This window comes from Streptopelia decaocto, assembly GCF_964273445.1.
Source record: "Streptopelia decaocto genome assembly, chromosome: 1".
Lineage (NCBI taxonomy): Eukaryota > Metazoa > Chordata > Aves > Columbiformes > Columbidae > Streptopelia > Streptopelia decaocto.
The window spans coordinates 65,908,807-65,936,143 of NC_138663.1; the positions used below are offsets into that span (position 1 = coordinate 65,908,807).

The 27,337-nt window shown below is 38.1% G+C and overlaps 1 protein-coding gene across 8 annotated transcripts in view; it reads right to left on the reverse strand.

The window, feature by feature from the left end:
* The window catches only part of ERC1 (ELKS/RAB6-interacting/CAST family member 1), a 289,471-nt gene that overhangs the window by 258,127 nt on the left and 4,007 nt on the right, over window positions 1–27,337 (reverse strand). For all 8 annotated transcript variants that reach the window (XM_082042960.1, XM_082042957.1, XM_082042956.1 and 5 more), the window contains exon 2: window positions 18,872–19,705. In XM_082042960.1, the coding sequence (XP_081899086.1) occupies window positions 18,872–19,540 (669 nt within the window). In that variant the 5' untranslated portion in view covers window positions 19,541–19,705. The remainder of the gene's footprint in view (window positions 1–18,871; window positions 19,706–27,337) is intronic.

Sequence of the window (27,337 nt, forward strand, 5' to 3'; positions counted from 1 at the left end):
TCTAAGAAGTCAGCCTCCATCTGCTTCACACCTTTCCATTAGGCAGCTGAGGACCACAATAAGATGCCCTGAGGCTTATTTTCTCCAGACTAAGCAAAACCAGTTCTTTCAGCTTCTCCTCATATGCCATTTGCTCCAGTCCCCTAATCATTTTGGGTACCTACTGGACTCCAGAACATCAGTATCTATCTTATACTGCAAAGCCAAAAAATGGATATGGTACTCCAGATGTGGTCTCAAGTGCTGAACAGAAGGAATTATTGCTCCCCTTCATCAGCTGACTATACTCTTGGTAACACAGAATACTGTACAGTTGGCCTTCTTCCCCAGAAGGGCACACTGCTGATCCATGTTGACTTTTGTGTCCACTAGGACACCCAGGTCCCTTCCTGGAAAGCTGCTTTGTAGCCAGTCAACCCCAGACTGAGTGGAGAGAGTTTTCCCATTCCACTTGCAGGACTTCGTGAGGTTCCTGTCATCTCATTTTTCCAGCATGTGAAGGTCCCTGTCCTTTCCTCTGGCATATCAGCTGCTCCCCACAATGTGTTACCTGCAAACCTGCTGGAAGTGCACTCCATCTTATCATCCGGGTGATTAATATAGACATTGAACAAATACTGACCCAAGTATGGCCCACGAAGAACAACACTGCTAGTAACCAGACATCAGTCACATTTCATGCTACTGCTGGCTACCCTTTGAGTCTGGCAGTCCAGCCATACAAGGGCACTGATCAGGTGCATATTTTGCCAATTTGACAATAAGGATACTATGGGAGATCACATCAAAGGCCTCATCACAGTCCAGGTAAACCTCCACTGCACTCCCTTCATCCAGTAGGGCAGTCATCTCATCACAGAACCCCATCTCATCATGGGGTTGGCCCGGCATGATTTGCTCAAGGCGCTCCCAATCACCTTCTTGTCCTTCACATGCTCGTATGTGGCTTCCACAAGCATCTGCTATATAACCTTTCCAGGGACCGAGATTACACTAACTGACCTATGGTGCCCTTTATCCTCTTTCTCACCCACCTTGAAGATGGGCATGGTATTTGCCTTCTGCCATTTAGCAGACACTTCCAGTTATCCCCCCTCATTCGTTTCAAAGTGTAAAAAAGGTGATAGCAAGATTGGACACAGTTGGATAGAATACAGATTCGCAAAGAAGATACGGATTATTTAGAAAGCAGTACAGGATACAACATACCATATATCCCTCAATTCCAAATCTCAGAATTTAAAGGTCCCAAACTAAGATCAAAAGGAAGCTAATGCCTACATACACATCACCTACTTACAGCAGAGTGAATCTCTCTTCTGCTTTGAATGATAGTTCACACACATTCACACTGATTAAATACGTATCAATGTCAAAATATCCATCAGTGTCTTTCAAATGGCATTGACTCTTTCTTGTGTAACAATATGCATCAGTTAAGACACTCAGAAGTCTTGACAGGTAGATGTTTGACTTATAATGTCAGAAGCACTAGTTCCAATATTGATTCTCTCTCCACAGAGGAGATTGGGATTCTACACTTTATTTGTTGACATAAAACAAGGTGGCAGTGATGTTTTATGTCTAACATCGGATAGGTCTACATACAGTAGTAGTCAAGCATAAATGATATGCAGAAGATTACTGATCCTATGTCACTGACTTCCGATTATGAGGCCCTGGAGATTAAAACAATAGCAAAGTAACACAAAAGGCAGAATAAAATCAGTAGTTTCCCTTTTAGGAATTCATCCCATTAAGGGCATCATCCCTTTCAAAGACAGGTTAGCAATTCAGCAACCTCAGTAAAGATATTTGTTGTGGCTGGAGAAAAACATTTTGAATTGGTAAGTGGTAATCCTTAACAATAAATAATTGCAGATACTTTCTTAGCATAACTTTGGTCATTATGCAGGAATAAACATCCTGCAAGCTGAGAGAGATGAACAAATTCTTAACGTTCAAGGGATTGTAATATCAGTGGCAGTATTATCATTATGAACTTGAAATGCAAGTGAGAGGTACTCTATCCTCTTAAAATGAGAACAAAAATCCATCTTGGATTTTCTTTCCAGTATTTGAAAACACCATAAATACCCCTTCCATTAGAGCAGTTGTGGAGGAAGAAGTTTTAATTTCTCAAGCAATGCCTGAGAAAAAAAAAAAATCTTTCAAATCCCATCTCATCTCTTGAGAAAGGTCCCTGGGGGTGGACAACTGAAGGGTCTGAAATGACATGGTAACTTCATATACTTACAAATGCACTCTCTCTGTTGAGCAAAGTCTTTACAAAAACAGTCTAATTTCTTGAAACAAAAACCTCTTTTCCAAACAGGGAATATAAATGGGAAAAAAAAAAAAAAAAAAAAGCAAAGCAAAAAAAAGAAAAAAAGAAGGAATTGTATCTTTTGCATACATCAAACCTGCTACTTTAATGCAAAAGGCTTAGAAAGTCCAGCATTTCCACCATTAGAATCTCTGGCACTAAAAACTAAACTCCAGGCAGAAACAAGCACATTTTCTTAGTGTCAAAAACCAGTATAATCTCAGTACTGAATAGAAGGGAGAAAGTAGGCTCTTAGAACAGATTCACTATGCTGAACTGTTGAGAGGATTTCAGAGACATAACTATATAAGTAGGTGAATACAGGTATGGGTAATATACAGAATGGGGGGTGCGACTGCAACACCATGTTTGTACCTGAGTGCCAATGGTACATCAGTATGAAGAACACAGAAGCGAGCTATCACCTGAACAAGTCAATGACTATGAACACAAAGGGAATTCAGACATGCAAGAAAGAATAACAAAACTTGTATGAAGCAGCCGAGTAAAGGAACTGAAACTGCTTACCTACCTACAAACCAATTTCACCAGCATACAGTAGAACTATGACAAGGAAAATCCAAAATGAGCAAGCCAGATAGTGACGAAAACATACAACTGATTTAACAGAGACAAGCTAAACAGATGTCTTTTCAATAAATGTATGTTTTTATATATATATACATCTGCATATACACACACACATATATATTTAATAGAAAATAAACAGAAAAGGAAGTAATGATGCACCCCAAAGACAAAGTTTGAGAGTGAGACTCACAAAGAAAGTTAAAGGTAAGAGCAAATGCCTTTAAGCCTGAAAATAAGACAGGAGGAAAAAAAAATGGTTTGGGAAGCTGAAGATAGTTATATAAATAAATGAAGGTTAAGTAACCTAATAAAGATCTTTCACAGCATAAAATCAGGAAAGGTGTAATACTTGCAAGGTACTTGCAACTAACATTTTACAAGATTGTAATACGGAAACTGAATCAATGGGGGCTCCAAACTAGTGGTGAAAGATGAAAAAAAACAAACAAACAACCACCACCAACAACAAAACAACCAGATTGCTTGCTGTATATTTACTTTACAAGCCACAAAGCTTAGAACAGAATAAAATAGCTAACTATACTCTGAAAAATTCACTTGTAACACTAGAGAAAGCCCTCAGGTAACTTGGATGGCGACACTATTAAAAAAAAAACAACATGAAGATGGTCTGACCTGAATTGAAATTGAACAGTGAGCCAAAGGCAGAGCAGCTACAGAAGTGTCATGCAGACTGAACACTCTTCTTGAAGTTAAAAAAAGATCAAGTGACAACATAAGGCTCACCACAAACTCTCATACAGATATGCCTACATGTTGATTAATATTTTAAATGTACCATCTGTAACATAGTAACTTCCTTCAGAGACGCATTTAAAAATAAATGATAGCCACGAACATTAGTTCAGTGCTTTGAAACACAAAAACTTTGTACATGTGTTAACACTAAAATTATAAAGAATTTGAGAAAAATGCATCTAGTAAATAAACCAACCAACACTGAAAAATAATTTTGCAGTAGAATCAAAGCTGGTGAAAAGGTGGAGACAAAACAAATCAAAGGTATCTGTGTCATGAACCTAGGATTTGGAAAGGTAACACTTATGCTTTTATAAATAACCTTGGATTTATGGGAATCCTGTCAAACATAGGCCTTGAAGTCAACCTGGATCTAATGCATCTGGACTACGACTCCTTCCTGGAAAGCCTGCATGCTTGATGGAGAAAACTAACACACTGCCAGCAACTGACACACCTGACACTGTCATTTCAGTTTTACCAGACAAGGTAAGTATTTGATGCCATTGACTGTCAAGTCAGAAGAGAACAGTCCAGTCACTGACACGCAGAGAACATAAGCCCATGCAGCTGATACTCTCTCGGCACTGGTACGTCCAACAAGAACACATCAGCAATACTGGAAACAAAAGCAGACAGGTTCCAGTTTCAGCACTGCCAATGTAGTCAATATAGTTTTGGTGTGCAATGCTTTGGTTGCCTGAAGGTCCACTCAGTACTACTATATTTTATTCAGTGTTTTTGCAGCTAAACATACATGGGAAGCCCAGTCACTATGGCAGAACTTGAGTTACTATCAGGGCTTAAACAACAGGAAACCTCACATCATGATTTAGGATGGAAACCTAAGCATACATAACGCTTATGCCAATCAGTGTTTCAAAAAGAATTATGATAGAATAATTCAGGTTGAAAGGGAGAGCAGGACGTCATCAAGTTTCATCTCTTACTCAAGGTATGGTCATCTATGAGATTAAATCAACTTGCTCAAGACTTTATCCACTCAGATCCTGAAAAGCTCCAAAGTTTTTCTTACACTTGATCAGAACCTCTCATTTCTATTGATATCCATTATTTCTCAGCCTCCCACCATGCAGCATAAAAAGACCCTGGTTTCTTTTCTCAATAAGTGCCTCACAGTATGGTAACACTGCTATTAGGTCCCCCCAAAGCCTTTTCTTCTCCAAGCTAAACAAGGCCCATTCCTTCAGCCTGTTCTCACAGGATCTGTGATTCAGTCCACTAATCACTTTGGTATCCCTCTGAGCAACTTGCCTATCTAATGTCTTTTTTGTACTGTGCAGCCAAAAGCTGGATGGAGAATGCTACATGTGATTTAACAAGTGCCACGCTGAAGGAGATAATCACTTCATAATAAACCTCTACACTGCCAGGGTGCACCTCCAACTCATGTTCAACTTTGCTGTCTACCAGGTCCCCCAAATCCTTATCTGCAGAGCTGCTCCCCAACCAGTCAGACCCTCACCTGTCTTTCCAAGGAGCCCTTTATTCCCCTTCGTCCTTGTTGGATCTCACAAGCCTCCTGCCTGTCTGCCTGCTCACTCCTGCAGACTAGGTTCCACTGCATGGCAGCTCTGCCCTCGAGCATATCAGCTGCTTCACTTAGTTTGGTGTCATCTGCCATCTCAAAGAATGTGGACTCTGTTACATCCATCAAGGTCATTGATAAAGATGTCAAACAGGACTCAACTAGTTACAGGCAATCACACACAATCACTACTCTCTGAGCCTGATGGTGCAAACAGCTTTTTACCATCTTTTTACCCCTTTAGATCACAGCATGCTAACTAAAAAGAGAAGAATACTGTGGGAGGCAGCGATGAAAGCCATACTAAAGGCAAGTGATATCCGCTGCTCCTTCCTCATCCACAAATCCAGACATTTCATCACAGAAGGCAACAAGGTCAGGCACGATTTATCCTTGATAAATCCATGCTGACTGTGCCCAGTCATCATCTTGCCATTGACATGCAGAGAAATGTGTTCCAAAAGGACTCACTCCACAACATTTCCAGGGACTGAAGCAAGGAGCACTAGCCTGTCATTCCAGGGCTCATCCTTTGGTCTGGTTTGAAGATGTGGATAATTTGTCTTTCCACATTTTACTGGGTCCTCTCCCTAACTTCTTTAGTTTTTTAAAGATGGTAGAAATAAGTCTTTGAGTGGCATCAAAGAGCAATCTCAGCACCCTCTGATTTATCTTGTGGTCTTTGATGGATCACGTTCTTTCAAGTAACCCCTGACTCAACCCTCATTGAATTTGTTACTGGTAGTTTTTCTCCCTGAACCCTGCCTCTGATTGCAGGGGCCTGGGAGACCTTGAGCACCTGATCAGATTGGCACAGCACAGAAAGATGCAACATTCTGTTCTGATGTGTTATCTCTCTCTTTGCATACTGTGGGAGAATGTGGGAAGCCAAGTGGGAAGGCTGAAGAAACTGAGTTATGCATTTAGGGGACCAATGCTAGTCTACATTTCACATTAAAAGTTCTTGAAGAAGAACAATTCTATAAGCAGGAGTTGAAAAAAAAAACCTTCTTTATTCCTTTCCTTAATATTTGCCCAAGAATGGGAATGAAGCATATGAAGCATATTTTTAGTGAGTTTATAAAATTGAAAGGAAAATTTAATCTTCGTTTACTACTTCTGTCCAAAATCTGTTCTGGAAATAGACATTTTGAGCAAGACATAAATTATACATCAGTGTCAGCATATGCAAGATGGATTTCATTCTAGAGTTCATTATAAAACATGTTTTACAGTAATAAAAATATATTTACAGTTCTAAGGTTATGTCTTTTAATCTTATTTCCCTCAGCACTGCTGTTTAAGGAACAAATTCATGTGAAAATCAGCCTTTTTGCCAAGTGACTCTTTAACCAGAACAGTTCCCTGACACTCAGTTCACCCCGGCAATTCATTCAACTCAATAAAACTAGAACCAGTAAAAAGGGGACAACAATGACAAGTTACGTAAGATTAATGGTAGTGGAAACATGGCATTTTTAAAGCAAATTCCATCCAAGAACTACATTAAAAATATGTGTAAAGTTCAGGACTTTCTAATATTGGTGTGGATTCATACTGAACTGATTCTGCCTTATTTACTGTATGCTGAATATGTGCTCATATGATTACAATACGAACTTTGCCTCATTTGGTGCAGGAACTGATAGGTACTAGAGAAGAAAAAACCCCATAGCAATAGTTATTACTGATACTGCCCAATGGATCTGGAATTTTATTGCAGAAGTTAAAGATGCATCAAGAATGAGCAGAAAAGTGAGATTAATGGAAAAATACAGCTAAGACATGAGCTATTTGTATCTTTTTTCCAAAGAGTTTCTGTCAGGTGTTGATTGTCAGATTGGTTAAACATTTCCCTACAACTTATGATGTCCACACTCTGCCGTTGTTGACATGACTGTTGGTCGTTCAGAAGATGCATAACTCATTTGGAGCTATCAAGTCAACATAAACTGCACCTTGAACATGAAGTATTATAATAACTCCATGAAAAACAGGGCCCTTCTTGTTTCCATGTTAGTAATGTAAATGAGTAGCTTGGATACAAGTGTGTGTGCCTTGGGGCATAACCAGTTGCATGAAACTCAACTTGTGCAATTTAAATAATTCCAACATCGAAAGTGACATAAGAACAATTATGCTACTTATCTCCCAACAGCCAGCCCAGCCCTGAAAGGGGAAAATAAAGGAATTGTGCTTAATGAAGGAGAAACCCATCCAAAAGAACACAAATGAGATAAAAGACTGTGAAGAAAAAACATCTATTTTAGCTACCAACTTTAGTATTGTATATGAGGGTACTGTTAATAATTACCAATCACTTCTAATAACAATATATCTCTAATGCTTTATACTTCACACATTACCTAGGTCCCTAATCTCTTGATTTAACGTACTGTTCAACAGCACCTTTTAATGACAAAAAAAACTGGTGTGATAGATAAAAGTTCTGAAAACAGCTGAGATGTTAATTCCCAACGTGTTAAAACAAGTTAAAAGGGAAGGTTTCCTACTGAAAACTGAATCTGTTTATGACAGCAATAGCAGTTTTGTAACATGATGAAGTACTAACACAGTATCACTCTTTACTTGTAATTCAGGTTTATGAAGTACTGTACAAGGGATGCAAAGTATCAGTTATACCTGGCAGAACCTCAAGCAGTTACTTTAAGATTAATAGAGATCATAAACCACCGAATTCAAGTAGTCACGCTCTGCCTTTTTAATGACAAAATACCTTACTAGTTACTCTACTGTGTGCAAATCTGTTGCCTGACTCAGTCAAGAAAGTGATTTCCATAAATTAAAAGGTGACATTTTTACCAGGTCTCCCATCACTCAAAAAATGTGAAGATGTATAAGAAATCATTTACACGGTAAAAAGTTTTGTAAGTTAATCACCACTTCTGTTTGCAACATGCATAAATATGAATAAAAAAGTAGAAAACAGTGATTTTCATAGCTTAACAGAACAACAAAAGAAGCCTAACTGAATGGAAGATTAGGGGCAGAAACATTGTCCATCCAGTGAGAACTTTAAAAATTTATTTTAAGGAAAATATAGTCTATTCTGTTGTAAAACAGAAAAGCAGTGACAATACAGAAATATTGAATTTAAATGACTCATGGAAAAAATATTATTTCTGCATTTTTGAAGTGATGTCTGCTATTCATAAAGTTCTACTTGAGCAGATTAGAAGTCCAGAAAGTTAAGTGCTCAGCAGCAAAAAAACCTCATCTCATTGTTTCAGTTGTATATAAGCCTCTATGACATATTGACCCCTCATGTGATTAACACACTACCAAAATTAGTACCTTCATTCATGAATGGTTAATAAAACTGACAGAGTTGTTTAATCACAGAGAAATAAAAGCCAACTGTGCAGGAGAGCTGAAGCTCAACACCCTTCAAGAAAAGGTGGTAAAACAAAAAATATTCTGCTTCAAGCCTAACCTAAGTATACTATAGAGCTCTTTAAGAACACGTCTGAAGAGCTCACAGAACTTAATACATCCAAATACTTTTTGAAGTAGGAGGTGATTTTTGTTTTCTAATGGTTAACACAGAGGACAAAAATTCTCCAGTATCTCAAACTACAGCAATAACTAACAGCACAATTTTGAATAATCACTTCATCTCTAACTCAGTTTACTGGTTTGGAAGCATTTTATAATCTGCATTCATTGACGGAAATAACGCATACCTTCCTGAGTGCTAAAATGTACTAATTCAACAGTATTTAAACTCCTTCAGAGGCTCAAGCATTAGAAGCCGTACAAACATGACTAGATACCCAACAGCCTTTTAATTTACAGCAGCAGCAGAGCTGTTTGGAAGATCCTCAGACAGCTCCTGCTTGTCATGTGTTGCTTGGTTTCACAAAGAGTTTTGGTGTGTGTGAACTAGATAGAAATAAGGAAACAAAAGCAAAAGCTCTGCTCCAGGCACACACCAAATGCATACCAATCCTTAATGGAGAAATAAAGAAGCGAATCGAGTATCACTCCTTCAGACAGCATAAAACTACATGTGCACGGGAATGTTTGGTTCAACAGATCAGAATAAATCCAGTCAAGAGTTAAACAGTGAAATTACATACAGCATATCTGAAAGGGGTCCCAGCATCAACAACTGTCTGTCTATAATCAGATCTTACTGCACCAAATAACCCGCTAACAAGTTCGACCTGTAAAGTACAGATCTACTTTTTCCAGATCAGTCTTCAAAGATTCTCTAGCATCCAGCAGTTCACAAAGAAACATTAACAACTGTATTAAGTATAAAAGAAAGTGAATTAATGATTTTTTTCTGCAAGTTCCCAGTCTTTCAGATTAAAGAAGTCTGACATGAAACACTATAAACAGTTAATTAACAAAAAAGTGATGCTAAATATGAATAACAATTCTCACACAGTCAAAAAAGAGACAGACCTCAGACCTCTTAAAGGCATACAGATTTGAGCTGATGCAGCCAAACGAAAAGAAGGACAGGAATAATTTCTGAATAAGTAAACACTAAAAAAAAATCACTAAAAAAAAAACACAGAAAGCTTTCTCTGGAGAGAAATGATAACTTGGTCCCTTCTTTAAATGGCAAACATTGGATTTTGAATCTTACTTCCAGGAGGATAGCGGGGAGAGAACTTAAGAGCAGTATGACCAATTTTAAAGTCAAATTATAAACATACTTAGTGACTTAAACAACAAAAAAAAAGCTCAAAAAAGATGGATTTTGTAATAGTAATTAGAAGGTATACTATTTTCAACTAAAATGGCCTATAAAGAATTAATTGTGGAACTACTAGTAGGATCTCGCTACTATGTTATACAACTATAAAATGTATTACAAATAATAAGCCAAAGACACGTGGTAGTACTCACCCTTGCTTCCAATGTTTGGTCAAGTATGTGCACAGAGCTTTTCATGAATTATGGCCAAAGCATACTTATTAAAACTTTCCCTGCTTTCAAAACTGTTACTTCAAACCAAAATTAATTCAGTGTTGAGAAAAGTTTGGATGAACTTGTTTTATTGCAAGGTGTTTTTTTGGGTTCTCTCCCCAAAATGAACTACTACACATAATGCCATCATTTGGAAACTCCCGTACACAATGAAGTGATCAGAAGGTCCAATCACCCTCTGCAAAGAGGATCACTAAATGGTCCAGTTTTCCATTTTTCTTCACCCGTAAAAAATGCTGTTGACTGCACATATATAGTACACTATTTACTTTCTCGTATGAAAGCTGACCTACACTTCCTTAGAAAGGTCCCCCTCTTTGAGTAACTAGGCTCACAGATCTATTAAAATGGTTACATATTAACAAGCTCACAACCATATGGCCAAACCTGACCCATCAGGTATTGGCTGAAGGAGAACGCCTTAAAGAATGTCCCCCAAACCAAAGCTTCCACAGACAGAAGAATTTTACTTTACTCAACTGATATACAGGCTGATGAAGACTGGGAAATTAGTCTGCCCTCCAAAAATAGCACATCTATGGTTGTACGCCTTCTGTACAATCACTCTGGATAAACACTGATCTCCACAAGCAACCATATCTGTTAATTTTAACATATGCACACACAAAGGGAAGATTTCAGAAAAGTACATATATTTGTTATGCTAATGTAAAACAAAGATTGCCATACTTGGTCAGATTGAAGAATTATCTAGATTTTTACCTTTGCCCTCTCCCAAAGCTGTTCTTGCTCATCAGGATTACTGAGCAACATAATCAGAAAAACACTAAAATGTTAGGGTTTAACTATGCTCTACCGAGTAAACACAACACTCTCATTTGTACTCCTAAACCAAACAGAGAAGAATAATGAGTCATTGAACAATCTGATTCTCCACATTTATTCAGGGAAATAAGGTGCTTACTTCCTAAGTCTCCAGTGCAGGGCACATAATTTCCTAACAACTTCATTAAAGCCTCTACTAATGCTTCTTCTTTCTGATAATTTCATTTTCCTAGGATTATTCTGGGATTCATTGTTTCACCTGTTAGCACTAATCCTCAGCCTAAAGCTTTTGCCATTCTCTTCATGGATGTCCTCCTCTCTTCCAAAGAAATACTGAAACTTCTTGCCATAGAAGCCAAATCCTCTTTCAGGAACTTTGTAAGTACATTTTCAGCTGACACAAAAGTCCAAACCAGTAATAATTAAGTCTTCATGTGAACTGAGGGATCTCTTGTGGATCAGATAGAAAAATTATGTCCCATAAGACTTCCATGAAACAAACTCTTAACTTCAACAGAGATAGAAGCAAATCTTATCCTATACACTCCTTCACTCTTTTTGAGTCTACATTACAACTAAGATCACCTTTTTCTTATGTTGCCCTCCATCTGTGTGCATGAGATGCACTTTCCAGCTCCTGAGAGCCAGAAAAAGTAATTTCACTTTGTAGCATTCAGGCAAGAAAGTGTTTGGCATAGACATCATACAGAAACCATCAATCATCGTATCTTCAGCAATCATCAGATCTAGCCTAGGTTGTAGAAGTACAACCGCTCTTTGAAGAAAATGTATTTCTCATCAATTTACAGCTTCTTTAGATGAGATCCAAGGCATAAATTGACTATGAAGGATCAGCATCTTCTGCAGTAAAGCTTTACTTTCCAAGTAGGTTGGTGCTTTTTAGCTGTGTTGCTTTTGATATTACACTATTTCTACTGAGAGTTTAAGAGCTTTGGTATGATGCCTTGAACCCTTTAGCAAATCAAATGTTTAGTATTAAATGTTTCCATCTCTCAAAAGCAACGTAACCATAAGAATAACTCTAATGGAGGTTCACAGCTGTGAGATCGGATGCTGGCATAGGCTGTGTGGGTATCTTGCTTCTCTAACAAAAGCTCTAATTAATTATCTCACATTAGTTTCATTGCTTCAGAGTTCATCTGTTCATCTGTTCATCTGAGAACCGATATCCACTTATAATGTGGAAACTCTAATCAATTATGCCAATAGTAAAAAACAAACAAACAAAAAACCCAAACACTTCGTTTTCTCACAGCAAGACAGGTAGTCTACTATAGGACACAGCACTGTCTTCAGTGTCAGGGCTTCTTTCTAGTCCAAAATAACTCAGCCTACCAAGAGGTGAAGCCTTAGATGAACGTTCTTGTACTTACAGGTCCTCAAAGGCAACATGCTACAACACAAATGTATGCTCAGAAAGATTTTCCTCCCCCTCAGTCAAAAATAAGTATTTGTCATCTGAGACACGATTCCATTAAAAAACAGACCATTACTCAGACAATCTCATGACTCTTTTAAGGGAAAAAGGTACCAAAGCCTCATCACACTGCACTAAAAAGGTAGGATTTGCATATATATACACATACATATATATATTTGTATATATATTTAATGCCATGATCAATCAACAACTATGGAAGAACCAGATCCCGCACAAAGCTCCTGAATAAAAAATATTTTAATCTCGGAATGGTGGTATTTTATGTGCTGACTTGTTTTAATCTCAGAAACAAGTGACAAAAAGTATCAGAAGAAATGCATGGCACTGTATTCTTTGGAATCCACATCAATATATAATTAGAAGACCATCTGTTCTCAAAATGTAGCAACCCAAGGTAGCTGGTACCTGATCATCTGACAGGGAGGATCAAAAATCCATAAGGTTAATGTCAAACATATTTTCTCATGTAGAAGGCCTGCATCTCTGAAAAGTGCAGACAGCAAAAAAAGTATTTAGTGAAGTGCCTACTCCTTGATAGTGCTGCTCATTAGAACATGATGATGATGTAGTATGTACTCTCCAGGAAAAAATGCAACCATACTTCGCTTTGATACAGATAACCAGTGAGGCTTAGTTAATTTTAGACTACCATCTCTTCCTCGCTTGTGCTTCCCAGCCCAGGCTGTGTCCCTGCTTCTCCCGCCAGCCCACCAGAGCAGAGATGTGAAGGCGAAGGAAAAGAAGCTAAGAAGCAGGAAGGGCACCTCTGTAGAAACAGAAATGCATAGCAACATGCTACAGAACCCAACAACAACACAGGTATCATACAGCAACAGGCATTTAAAAAAAAAAAAAAAAAAGTAGAACCTCTCTGCTATATTTGCAGAGCATTGAAAAAGATATTTTTATTGGACAGCCAGTCTCTATCCCTTTCTCCATCCCTCAATAAAAAGTGTATTTCATTCTGTTATGAGATTAGAACAGCTATCACCCCTGTGACCTGGTCTTATTTTATGTGCTTGCAATGAACTGCCCAAGATCATTAGGGAACCACATACCGCCTTTAAATTCCATTTGATGTTGTGGAGTCAAATTCTGGAAGAATCTAAGTGCCTCCAAACAATTGCTTACCCTTGTTGGCTTAGTGAAAACAATCACTAGATTTAAAAAGCAATCCATATACAGGAACTGCAGGCAGCATAGAGCAGCAAGGACTAAATAATTTTTCTCTGTGTTTAAAGGGGATCCTGGACCAGTGGCCCCTACTCAGGGAAGAGCAAAAGCAGCCCTCTGTGCACACACTTGAGTCATGTAAATAACAATAGGCAAAAGTAGCAGTACATACATTTTTTTAAAAAAATTAAAAGCTTGTAGATAGATTAATAAACACTTGAAATGCAAGTCATCAAAATCTTAGGTTTACAGATGATAGCACATTACTTAGCATTCCAGTTTACAAACGAAGCTGCTAAAATTAAACTGAAGAAGCCAGTCACATGGTATTTATTCCTGTAACTGTTATACATAAGTTTAACTTCTCTGATTTCTAATGCAATGATCACCAGAAGCACTCTTAGTGCTGTTCTATGCCACTATTTTGGTATCTGGTCACGGCCATTTCAATGAGCACACATGCAATAAGACAACTCTTTTATGCTTTTGGGGTTTGTTTTGGTAGGTTGATTGTTTTTTGTGTGTAGTGTGTTTTTTTTTGTGGGGAGGGATCTGCTGCGTTGTTTCGGGTTTTTTTTGGGTGGTTTGTTTTGGTTTTGTTTGTTTGGGTTTGTTTTTGTTTTCTTTAAGTCCAGTCTCTTCCTAGGGTGAATCCATAAGACTTTCTTAATGGAGGTCAACTGACAACAATTCAAATTATCATGAGACATCCTCAAATACTGAGGACTTCCATGGATTCTTTCTTTTCTTGATGGTTTAAATACTGACTCTTCAATTGCAAAACATCATGTTTACTGCTGTGCTCCAATTTCTCCCAATGCATACAGAAGTTTTTGGTGCTTTAGTTCCCTCAGGTTAAATAAAGGAAAACAGATCATTTAATATTCTTTGGAAGCAAAAGTGACTGTACAAAACACCATAAAACAACAGGGCATGACTGAGTTACAAAGCATTTCAACAGTAAAAAGAACGTTCACTAAATCAAGGGGTGTTTTTTTGTGATTTACTACAATCTATAAGTTAGAATGGAACTTTACAAAAAAATTGATCATTGCTACCTGCTTCTCAAGGCTGCTAATATAACCAAAAAACCCATTCCTGTTTCACAGTCCAAGGTACTGCTACTTAAAACCCTAAGTAAACCACTCAGATGTAACAAGTGGTATCAACACAGATGGAAACTAATTACACTTTGGCCTTCTGTTTTTTTTCCACTACAAAAGGTGAGCCCGGTCTTTTTGAGAGGACTCAATATAAATCTGAAAATACTACTGTGTGGATTATATGAAACTAAATTTTGCTGAAAAGACTTCTTTTTCTAAGATCTAGAAATCGTTATCTTCAGATGAAAAAAAAAAAAGATACAATTATAATCCGCTATCATTTTGCGCATGCAGTCATTTTTCCCTCTGTTCATCAGATTATGCCAAAAAATATATAGAAAAACTAAAAAGCACTATATATGCAGGAAAAAAAACAGTGTAATCCCAAATAGCTACACTTACCTGCTGACAAACCATCGTAATCTGATTTCTGTTGAGGAGCTCTTATCACCACAAATCACTATTACAAAAAACACTGGTATTTTATTGTGTTCACTAAACACAAGTGTATATACAAAATGAATTGAACCGAGTTGTACACGATAGTATCTAACTCAGATAGCTGGGATGACTGCTCTTCATAAGTTATCCAACACTGGAATCACTTTCAGAGTACAGAAATGTCTCCTTTAACTCTTTTGATCTCTAGCTCTTATCTCAGAAGATAGATAGATAGATAGATAGATAGACAGACAGACAGACAGATCCTAAATACAAAAGTTTCTTCATCTTACTGATGTCTTAAACATTACATGGACTATTAAAAGGATCATACATACCTACTTTGCTGAAAAAAATATTCTTTTCAACAATCAGTTTAGTCATAGTGGCCTACTCTGCTGTATCATCATCAAGTTTGAGGCTTTCTCATATCATCAAATTGAAAAGAGTTTAAGAAACTCAGGTTTTGGGCTTGGAGGCATACACAAAGACTGGAATATGTATTACTACTACAACTTCAATCCTTTTTCCACGCTCTCTCCTTTCTACTTAAATCTATACCACAGAGCATAAGAAAGATACATGAAAATACTGGATTTGGTATTAAAAAGCTATAATATTGGCACAAGACTCCTGCTAAAATGAACTATAATGTAGGGGTACCTCTGTGCTCCTGCTATCATCTATTATTTTTCAACTGCTTGCTGTGTGACTAAAAGACAGTCAGTTCCAAACCAGAGCCTCACGCCGTTCCAAGCTATCTCGTTCAAACTTTAGAAGGTAAGAACACTTAAGGGTAAAAGTAAGTCAAACAGCAGAATTACAATAATCCTGAAAGAAACAATGGCTTCCACGGAACTACAGTAACATAGACACAACTTTTCAGGAATATACATACTGAAAGGTGGAATAATACACGGCAACCCGAGGCAGGAGTGTCATGTCTGAATAGTCTCAATACATAGCTGGCAAAGAATTATAGCATAAAGAGTCTGCTATTTAAAGTTCTGCAGAATTTAAAGTAATCCCTCTCCCAGCTTAATAGCAAAAAGCACAGTTAAACTACAAAGTTCAACAGTACCACTGACATCATCCATTTTATTGCAAGCTGCTCTTAAATTGGTAGTATTGCCCTTGTATGTTTAATAGATCAAGTAGAGACCAGCTGTTTGGCCTATGCTACAGTTCAGAGCAACTCAAGGTATCAGATTCTACCTCAATAGGAAACACCTCAAAGTTGAGGTGACAAGAACAGCAATTAAAAAAATACAATCGGGGACAATCAAGTGTGGGTAAAGATGATTATCAGATAATGGCATGAGTCATCTTGGCTCCATGACTTGAGTCAATTTTTAATCAATGCATTCAGCCTCAACTAAATTTAATACAAAGCCAAGTTCTGCCCATGTGAGCAGTCTTTATTAAAAGTGGTGTGCTGAAATACTGATATTGAGTCTAAAACAACAGATCCTGCAATGATACTGGAACTCATTTTATAGGGAGGCTGGTGGGACAATGAAGAGATTTTTCTGGTCCCCCAACAGGTCAGAGAAATCCCTTGTTCACTGTCTAAACAGAGACGGCTGTTTAATTACAGTAAATCCTATTAAACTGATCTTCCTTATAAAGGGCTGAAGTGACCAACCCCAAAAGGCTGGAGAAGATATAATGAATTTGGAGTTTAATTAGGACACACTGTTAGCTAACTATAATCTATTAATTAGCATTCTTAGTTTTTACAGCTCATTGCAATAATATCCTTTTACTTTTAAATTGCACCCTTCTTTTTTTGGACCTAAGTTATACAATTCTACCAGTGTGGCAGTAATTATAGTGATTGCCTAGAGAACAGTGGCCTGGAAATATCTGTAAATGTTTTATTAGGGGATAAAGGAAAGAAAAACCAAAAAACAAACCACAAACTCAGAGGAATCACTGTTCTCCAGTCTATACACACTTAGTAACTGCTTAATCCATTCTAAACCATACATTCCTTGCATTTTTCTTGCAAGATTTCTACACCATCCTCAAATGTCAAAACTGATTTCAGAAAGTGTTATTATATTCCAAAACATTATCTTCAGTATGAAAACAGAACCCAAAAATGAAAAGAATTTGAGAATTAAAATATTTACCTGCAGCTGAAATACAAAGAGCATCAGAAAGTTGAATGAATGGTATTCCATGTATTCATTATACTGATATCATACCACTATAACTAAAATTTTCACTGGATTACCCCTTCTAAGGAAATCCTACTTTTGTAATAAAAATTATTTAACTTAGGTTTTCTTCTCTCCGACAAGACACATTAAAATGAATACAGAACGTCACATACATTAACAAATCTCATGTTGTGATACTTAGCATTCAGTAATAATACAGCTACAAAACAACATAATAAATCCCTTAAATTATTTCATGCAAACTCAGGAAAAACAACTTACTTTCTTCCACTCAGTTCTTTAAAAAGTAAAAAGAAAGTTTCACTGTAGCAGATTTTCACAAACCAAAAGGAATCTACTATTTAAGAAAGCTCACCTGAAAGTAGAATCTAACATGTCAAGTATTACCAGCACTAGTTTTTTCCTCCAGCAGTTTTCCTCTCCCCTCCACCTTCTAAAGCAAAACTTTAAAAAAGCGCTGCCTAAAATAGCAAGTATACCTTAAGAATTCCAAGAACAAGATCACGCTTGAATTATGGAAACCATTTCATTAAACTTTCTTGGATATTTTAAAAACTCCATGGGGAAAGTAATTTTGTCATGGTGAAAGCTGACTTGCATTTCAGGAAGCTTTTGTGGAGTTGGACACTGGGCCTGTTTTCCATAAGAGTGGTGAAGTTTCTTACCAGGGAGTCAAGAGAGATATCTAACTCACATTTGGCCAGAAGCAACTAAACAGGACACAGACTCAAAAACAAGTAATTACTTCAGGATTAAGCTAGCAAGAAGGTCTAGGTGGGAAAATTAAAAAAATAAGCTTTTAATAAGTAAAGCTGACTACAGAGAGACCTAAAATTTAATCAGCCCCTCAGTTTTATTCTAATCTAGGGACAAGACAAATGAACCAGACACCCAAGATTCTCTGTTCTTCTGTCTATTCTCAGACTAGCCAGACCACAACAAAAAAACTGTAGGGTGCTTTATGAGAGTTGCATAACAAGATATGCCCGGCTAATGACAAAAGAACAGATGAGCAGGTATTAAAGTGTTGCTTAAATGTCGCCAAGAAAACAATTTGTATCCCTTTGTGAATACTACAGGTCTAGATGTTTTAACTGGAGCTGTAAAATAAGACCAGTGTAACATGAACTTTGTTTTACTGGCAATCTGTCAACATTCAGCAACAGTTCAGTTGTATTTGGGGTCAGCAGTTAGTACATTCTGCAACTCAGAGAATGCTTCAAGAGGTAAGGGCTATAGAAATACTAATTATGAACAGGGTAAAATACTTCCAAAAGGAAACCGAGTGGTTAGCATCATCCCTAGGAAAAAAGTGCATGACACACAAGGAGAAATGAACACTTAAGACGTGGCTTACAGGTCTGACCAGAAACATTTAAAAAGAGGCCTGCAAGTTAAAAACACATCTTATTCATACGACTTACATGGGTAAAGCACCAATATAATTTACCTGCTTAAATGTGACATGCAAGTTCATTAGACCCATTTAATCATGCTACTGCACTAACACAACTGTGGCATTAGATGACAAACCTGGTTTTCTTCTTGCAAAACTCTATATTGTTCCTTCCAAATGGTGATTTTTGAAGCTTCGTCTTTCCTCAGAGCTCTCTCCTTTTTTAGCTCAGGACTCCAGAAGGTCTTTATACTGTTCATGGAAGAACTCAGCTTGCTTTCTTTCACCTCCACATCCTTGCGAAGGAGATCGTTTTCCCTCAACACTTCTTTGAGTTGTGTCTGCAGATCCATTATCGTGTTATCCCTGGCCTGGCGCAGCGAGTGAGGCACAGTGGATGCCATGCTCACCGGAGGGAGATGGTGCTCTCCAAATGCGATAGTATCACTGGCAACACCACTACTGGCGATGTTAGGGCTGCTCCCCATTGCAGTCATCCTAACACCGTAAGGCAGCCGCCCCCCGGATCGGCCCAAAGTCATGGTGCTTTTTGGGGTGTCTGCACCCACGTTCTCATGGTCACTTAGATACATAGGGCCAGACGTAGCATAGGCAGCGTTTAAGGACTGAATATTTTCCATAGAAAGGGTTTTCCCACTGCCACCCGCAGTACTACTCCCAGAACTGCCTCCTGTGCTGTTGGTTCGACGATGGCCCAAGCGTGGTGACCGCGGCAGCCTTGGTGAACGCCCGGGACTCTGGTTGCTTGGCTCCACCTTACCAACTGACCGAGCACTTCCATACATGATTAAGCTGGTGGTGTGAGGCTATTAGATAGGCATAAATCAGGAATGAGAGAAATCCTGTTAAGTTCTTCAACGGTTTAAAGTCAGCTTAAGGCCAATCACAACTTGTAACAGATCCGGCTGTCCATCTTTGAAGTCAGGTGCTGACGATGTTCAGGACCATATCTGTATCAATAAAAATAACATATTAAAAACGGTATCGATAAAAATGATGTATTATATATCTAGTTTATCAAAAAATATTTTGTACCACGTTAGAAAAAAGAGTATTCTACTGCCTTTACACTTCAGCACCTTTTCAATTCCCACTCACAAATAAGCAATCTTTTATTTAAACGCTAGTATTTTAACTCAAATATGGAACTTCTATTCTTGTTCCTCTCTTCTTACCGCAGTAAAGAGAGAGAGGAAAAAAAGAACCCATCCATTTTCAAGTCATAATTTGGTTGGTCGTGACCTGAATTCTACAAAAGTCATCTAACATTTTTTTCCTGTTTCTGACAGGCCCTAATTCCTTACCTGTTACCCTTCTGAGTAAGAGAGACAATCAAAATTTAAAGCTCATTCAGCAGTACTTTTTTTTCCTTCAAGCACTGCTAGCTTTTGTAGGACACAGTTTCTAAACCTTGTTTTTGTGAAAATAATCCTGCAAATGGGAATGGCGGACAGACTGACAGATTCCTATTATGACCTTGACCAGGAGGCCCCTTTCGCCTTGCTATCAGATCTCTTTTAAACTCAGAACCCAAACAAATAAGAATCATTAAATCATTAGTGACAACAAAGCTTGGGCAAGTGTAGATACAGCTCCAAAAGAACAGCAATCACACAGCAATGGGACCAGTGAGGTTACAAGGAACAAGAGAATCACACCAGCACTGAAAACTGGTTTCAGTCTCTTATTTTCTCTTGAACTGGGATTCAGTCCTAAAGAGACTTAAACCTTTGTTCATATTAAACAAAGATTTCAATCAAAATATCCTCATCAACCAGCTCAGATTAATTCCATTAAATAATATCATTCCAGCAGCAGGGAACTCTTAAAACAGGGAGAAACTGCTTTTTTCTTTGAACAAGAACTCTGGCAACATATGCAATAAAATTCCTTATTTTTGCACTGTAACATTATGCAATTGTACAAGGGTTAGAAGGTAACTCTTTAGTACAGGGGCACTGGGCTGAGGCCACTGTAAGTAGTCAAGACCTAGTAAAGGAGCAAGAAACAGGGATTAAATCTACTCTTGTGACTCAACTACTACAATGTAGAACTACTCCCTCTACACAGTTCTCACTTTTTCTTATTTTTCCAGTGTAAACTATTTCAAGTCACTGTTGGGCTCAGCTGAAATAAAAACTAGAACACTGAAACACTCACAATCTGACCACTCTCCATTAGATGAAAGAATACCATATGGTGTCCAAAGAGCAGCAGCATATTATACATCCCAGCGTCTTTCCTTTCACACCAGCTTTCATCCAGCCTCACCTTCTGCTCAGAAGTTAGGTTTGGCAATATTAGGAATCAATTTTTTCAAACTCTATGCCATGTTTGCGAGATAATAACTGGGCAAGCAGATGAAAGGTTAGGCTTAAAAGAGGAATACACTTACAAAAGAAATTGTAAAAGTAGTAAAAGAGGGTGGAAGAGATAAAAAAGATATTTAAAAAAATACTGGAAAAGAGTAGAAAGAAAAAAAACAAAAGCCTAAGGAAGAAAAGATACATCATTTTTCCTTTCAGCAACAAGTTAGTATATGAAAATATATAACAAGAAATACTTTAAAAATGTTTAATTTTAGTTTTAAATGCAAAACAAGATCGGAGCAAGCCAGCATTTTTTTATTTTCACATTATTTCACAGAAGAAACAACAGCATCAGTAATTGTAAAAGCTCATGGAAGATGACAGTGTTTTGTGAGCAGTCCTCAAGAAGTTCGAGTGCTCACTCTATTTCACCTTCTTTTTCTAAAATGACAACCAAAGCCATCAACAATATTGCTATGGGATATTTTAAAACACATATCTAAAGGAAAATAGGCCAAGGAAAGATACCAGCTGCATTAATAACTGAAGTTAGCTACCAAAACACCACCAGGTTATTTATTTTAATATAAGTTACAAATAAGACATTTTTTCTCTTTCACCTACATATCCTTATGCAAAACAGTACAGAAATATAAACTATGTAACAAAGTCTACAGTGTTCCACTGGAGTTGATTCAATAAGCAAGATACTGTGCCCCAGATCTGGAAGAAAAACACTTCTTGCAAATAGAAAAGTTATTTCAGACTGATCTCACTGAGATATCAAAATGCTAAAAATGCTGCTGTGACACCACTTGAGTACTCAAAACAAGTCAGATATGATTTCTTAGACACTACATAAAGTACATTCAGCTGAGAGCTAGCATTCACAAGGATTCTCTTGAAAATTAATCCAAATAACAGCACTTAATTCATTTACTAGAGATGCACAGCAGTAAATCAATGCAAACACTAATGCACTTAACAGTTTTAAATTAGTTTAACTTGAAGCGAAAGATCAGACAAGTTTTGCTCTATGCATTTTAGTTAAAGCACTTTCCCCAGAAAACACTAAGTTTAAATTTTGCTACAAGTACATTGCTGTTGCATGCCGAAGCATCACCTAGTAAAGTGCTTAACGACGTCTGAGAAGTATAGAAAAGATTTCTAATGAGTTAATCACCCCCAAAACGGAAAACTGTAATTTAATCTCACGAAATTGCTTTCTCCTTGCTTTAGCTAACATTTCGTTAAACTATTAATAGCTTTTCGAAGAATGAAAGTGACTGGCGTCCTTGACAGCAAGACAGTTTCCCAGGCAGCTGAGAGGAGCTGGTACTGCAGCAGACGCTGTGCAGTCTCCGCCACCTTAAGTGGAAATACCAGCCCTGTGCCAACTCAGCTCTAAGACTTGGTTCACAGGTACGCACCATCCCCTCTGTTACTCCAGAAAAAAATCAAATAATTCAAGCTATGAAAGCCACCTGCTAGAACTAACTGTCGATTAGGGTTACAGAAAGGATTCCCAGAGCAGACGCAGACATTAAACTCAGGGGAAAAAGACTCTGCCATCACCACCATGTGCTACACTGCACTTGCTTTTCAAAAGGAAAAAAAACAAACTAAATCAGTAGATTAAAAAAATATAAAGTCTTTGGAAACAAGCAAACATAACATCTAGTGTTCCTCTTGAATTAAGAGCTTCCATTACACCACTGATAGACTTCAAATTTGCAAATATTCCAAATACACCCTTCCAACTGTACAGCCACTTTCAGTATTTTCACTGACACAGAGATAAGTCATGGTTCAACAGAAATTGAAAAACAATCAAAAAACCCCAACCACAATACAACAACAAAGTTACAAGATAAACCTTAACTTTTTTTCCCCCCTTCCTAGTTTTTTTTACTAGTAGCTTTTTTCACTGGCTATTTCACTTTTTTGCTATTAGGAATCTATAAGCAGAAGCAGACATTAAGACACGCGATTCACACTAGGAAAAACATATTTCATCCTGGAAACAGTGAAGGAAGTGACAGAAACACCTTTTCCCATTCACAATACCAATTAACCATGAAGAAGAAAGAGCTCTAGTTTCCTTCCAGGAGTCAAAGCAAAATTACATGAAAGATTTCTTTCAGATTGCAACATAACCAGAAAAGTTCAAGTTTTTCAATATTCTGACCCACACTAGCATTCTACTAGGATCTCGGAAGTATGGTCTCTCGTAGAGTGATTTAGAAAAGACCTTTAAGATCATCACGTCTGACTGTAAACCTGAGACTGTCAAGTTCACCTTTAAACCACATCCCTAAGTGCCACATCTACACCTCTTCTAAATACCTCCAGGGATGGTGACTCCACCACTTCCCTGGGCAGCCTCTTCCAATGCCTGACAACCCTTTTCATGAAGAAATTGTTCCTAATATCCAAACTAAACCTCCCCTGGCACAACTTGAGGCCATTTCCTCTTGTTTTGTCACTTGCTACTCGGGAGAAGAGACCAACACCCTCCATGCTACAACAGCAACAGCTACAACAGAGTTGCAGACAGTGATAAGGTCTCCCCTCAGCCTCCTTTTCTCCAGGCTAAACAGCCCCAGTTCCCTCAGCTGCTCCTCATCAGACTTGTGCTCCAGGCCCCTCAACAGCCTCGTTACCTCCTCTGAACTCTAGTGAGGGGCCCAAAACTGAACACAGGATTGCAGGTGCAGCCTCACCAGTGCTGAGTACAGAGGCACTTCCTACCCTCCAGCAGGTCAACACTCCCACCCAATTTGGTGACATCTGCAAACTTACTGAGGGTGTGCTTGATCCCATCATCCCAATCATTGATAAAGAAATTAAACAGAACTGACCCCAGTACTGAGCCCTGGGGAACACCACTTGTGGCTGGCCGCCAACTGGATTTGATTCTGCTTCCCATAACTCTTTGGGCCCTGCCATTCAGCCAGTTCATTATCCATCACAGAGTATACCTATCCAGACCATGAGATGCCAGTTCCTCCAGGAGAATGCTGTGGGATACGGTGTCAAAGGCTTTACTAAAGTCTAGGTAGACAACATTCAAGTAGCCTTCACTTCATCCACTAAGTGTGTCACCTTGTCATAGAAGGAGATCAGGTTGGTCAAGCAGGACCTGCCTTTCGTAAACCCACGTGCTGACTGGGCCTGATCGCCTGGTTGTCCCGTATGTGCCACGTGATGGCACGTACAGGATGATCCGCTCCACAGTCTTCCCTGGCACCAAGGCCAGACTGACAGGTCTGTAGTTCCCCAGATCCTCCTTCTAGAGAACCTATCCTATTTTCCACAAGGCCAAAATGCAGTACTATTTCTTTTTTCCTCCTCTATTAAGACCCTAAATTTAGTCACAAATAAATAATCCCTTAACCTTATAGGATGGTGCCAACCACAAGGAAGGTTGTACTACTATGACATGAATGTATTGAGCATTTTTCCTGTGTGAACTCTCCTGTAGATTTCAAAAACCTTTGGTCCTTTCTGCCAATACAGAAAGAGCCTATAAATGGCTATTCAAAGCAGCATGAAAGCTGCTAACTCCTGTCTCAGAACCTAGGATGCCAAAAGAACAGTAAAATGCAACCTGCACAGCTTCATGCAGATTTATTTATAAGGCAGTTATGTAGTGACAGAGGGCAGGAACAGGTACAATAGTCTTGTCAAACGACCTGGTGGGTTTCAATAGAAGAGTTGTATTGAGGCATAGTAGGAATGTAAGAAATTCTGGAGGGCTCAGATTAAGATCAACTTCGGGATAAAGAATCCAATAAAATGAGCTGTGTTTATCAATGCTGTCACTCTCAACCCCATATCTAGCATTTTATGTGAACCAACGGCTCAGAAAGCAGACATTGCTGGCTACAGCTGAGAAAAAATAGAAGATTCATTAACACAAAGTTTTGTTAACATCTGGAAGATCTCTCTGTTGTATAAATATATGACGCCTTTCATATCCCCCTCTAGTCCAGCACAACTACTGATACTACAGTAACTACTTCTAGGTTAAGTAAGCAAACCAAACACAGAAAAACATACTGCAGAAATACAAGAAAAATCCTGCTTACATTTATTAAAACAAAAAGAATTTGGAAATAACCTCTGCAGCCTTCAGCAAACAACATTTCCTCTGAATTTCTTTTTTGCAGTTTCTGTTCAGGACTGACACCAGTTGACAGACAGTAAGATTTACAGAGTCAAGTCCTTACTAGCGTCACTGCCAGATAGTCAGGAATGGGGCATTTTGATCACAATTTTGATGTGCAGACGAGCACATCTCACAGCACCGTGACCCCTCAGTGCCTCCCATCAGCACAATGGAAGCCACATACCCAGCTTCCAGAAGACTGAACTTTTTTGTAGCACAATTCCTGTCTGCACAGAGAAAGCTCTGAATGTCAGTTTTATAACAGCAACAGAGAAGTTAGCCTTTACAAGAGACGTCTTCATCTGATAAAGCAGTGTAGCAGACACATTAGACTTCATTAACAGAGGTAGCAATTGTGCACATTTTCATAATTCACATTCACATAGTTAATCACAAATAAGTACAACTAGATTAAACAGTAGGACCTGGACTCCAGAATAGAGCAGGGAAGGGGGGGGTGGGTGAAAAAGATGGAATTGTAAACAGTAAGACCGTGCCAGATATCTTTACCCTGAAATTCAAATAGTGGATATGATGAGAGAGTAGACAAGATTCACAACAACTTAGAGATGTGTTTACCAAGAGCAAGAAAAAAATTGAATTCCTGTTACTTTCTGGTGGGCATCACGATTACAAAAGTGACAGTTGCTCTGTTACTTTATACCAAAAATGTTAAGCATCTATCTTAGGACTATATTGTAGATTTTAGGTTTTACTAGATTTGGGAGGTAAGAAAGCTCCCCACTTTTCATGTTAAATTAATGACTGTTACACAAAAAAAGGACAGAGGAAAGTTTACTTTGGAAATTGTTCGCAAGCCAGCCAATGCTGGAAACAAGGCATTGAACGCAGGGAATTCAGGGTTGTTTATCCATATCAAAATATTCTTATCCTCATGGCCTTGACAGCAAGAAAGCAAATGGGAATGATGAAATTAAGATGGAAAGAAGAAAAAAAGTAACTGTTCACATTATGATTGATTCTTATTCCTAGATAGCACATGAACAGACACCCAAGCACCAACATCTGTTTCTGTCCAATCCTTTTTAAAAGCTGTTTTTTGTTGGTGGTGTTGGTGTTTGATTTTTTTTTTAAAGTAAGTTCACCTGTTTGCACATCTCCCAAGTTCACTAAAAGTAACAGTGTTCCTACTCTGTCTCACTGAACATGAGAAGGGAACTGATTCATTCTCTGCCATATACACAGAGAAACCTTCGCAGAAAAAAACAACAAAAAACCCACAAAAACCCAAACAAACAAAAACAAAACAAAAAACCCACAAACAAACTCAAAAATCCCTGATAATCTTTATGTGACTAATATATTGAAAAAACATGTTTTGTAAAAGGTAGGCCATCAAACCTAACATTTTGAGGAAAACCCCAGTCATTTGTCAAAGGAGTGTTTTGTTTCTAAACAAAAATAGACACACTTGTTAGACACTTTTTAAATGGAAAGGTTAACATAAATGGTACACATACACTTCCAATCACTACAGAACACAGAAACAACCTGATTATCTGTCCTTTGTAGACACCATTCTGTTTCCCTTTCTCTCTCCCATTCCTGCTAGATATGTCATCCAGAGTACACTATTTACAAGCCTCTAAACAAAACCCAGAAACATTCATCAGCTTCCAAGTCAACTTGTATACTACTGCAAGTATACATCTCTTTTCATGAGATCCACTTGCTCCACAAGGAGCACACGAATATGATGACAGAACACGCTCTACTCTATAACAGCTTCTTTGCAAAAGCAGTTTTAACTGATGTTTCTTATAATTCCCATAAGTATTGCTATCAGCATAAAGGGTACATTTGCACCACCACAGCTTCACTGGTTTATAACTTCTTTCCCAAAAGAAAACAAGACCACAAGAAGAAAAAGGTTGGCTATTATTATAAAAATGCATACATTCCAGCTAAATATTTATTTACTAAAATTTACATACACTCTGTGATACACCACTTGCTTATAAGGATTTTTCCTAAAGCTCTGGAGGCTGGCATCAACTCGAAGCAGAACATGAGGTGCTACCGATATTTCTAAAGGCCTTACACTTCATCTCACTTGTCAGACTAAAATGGTTCTACTCACA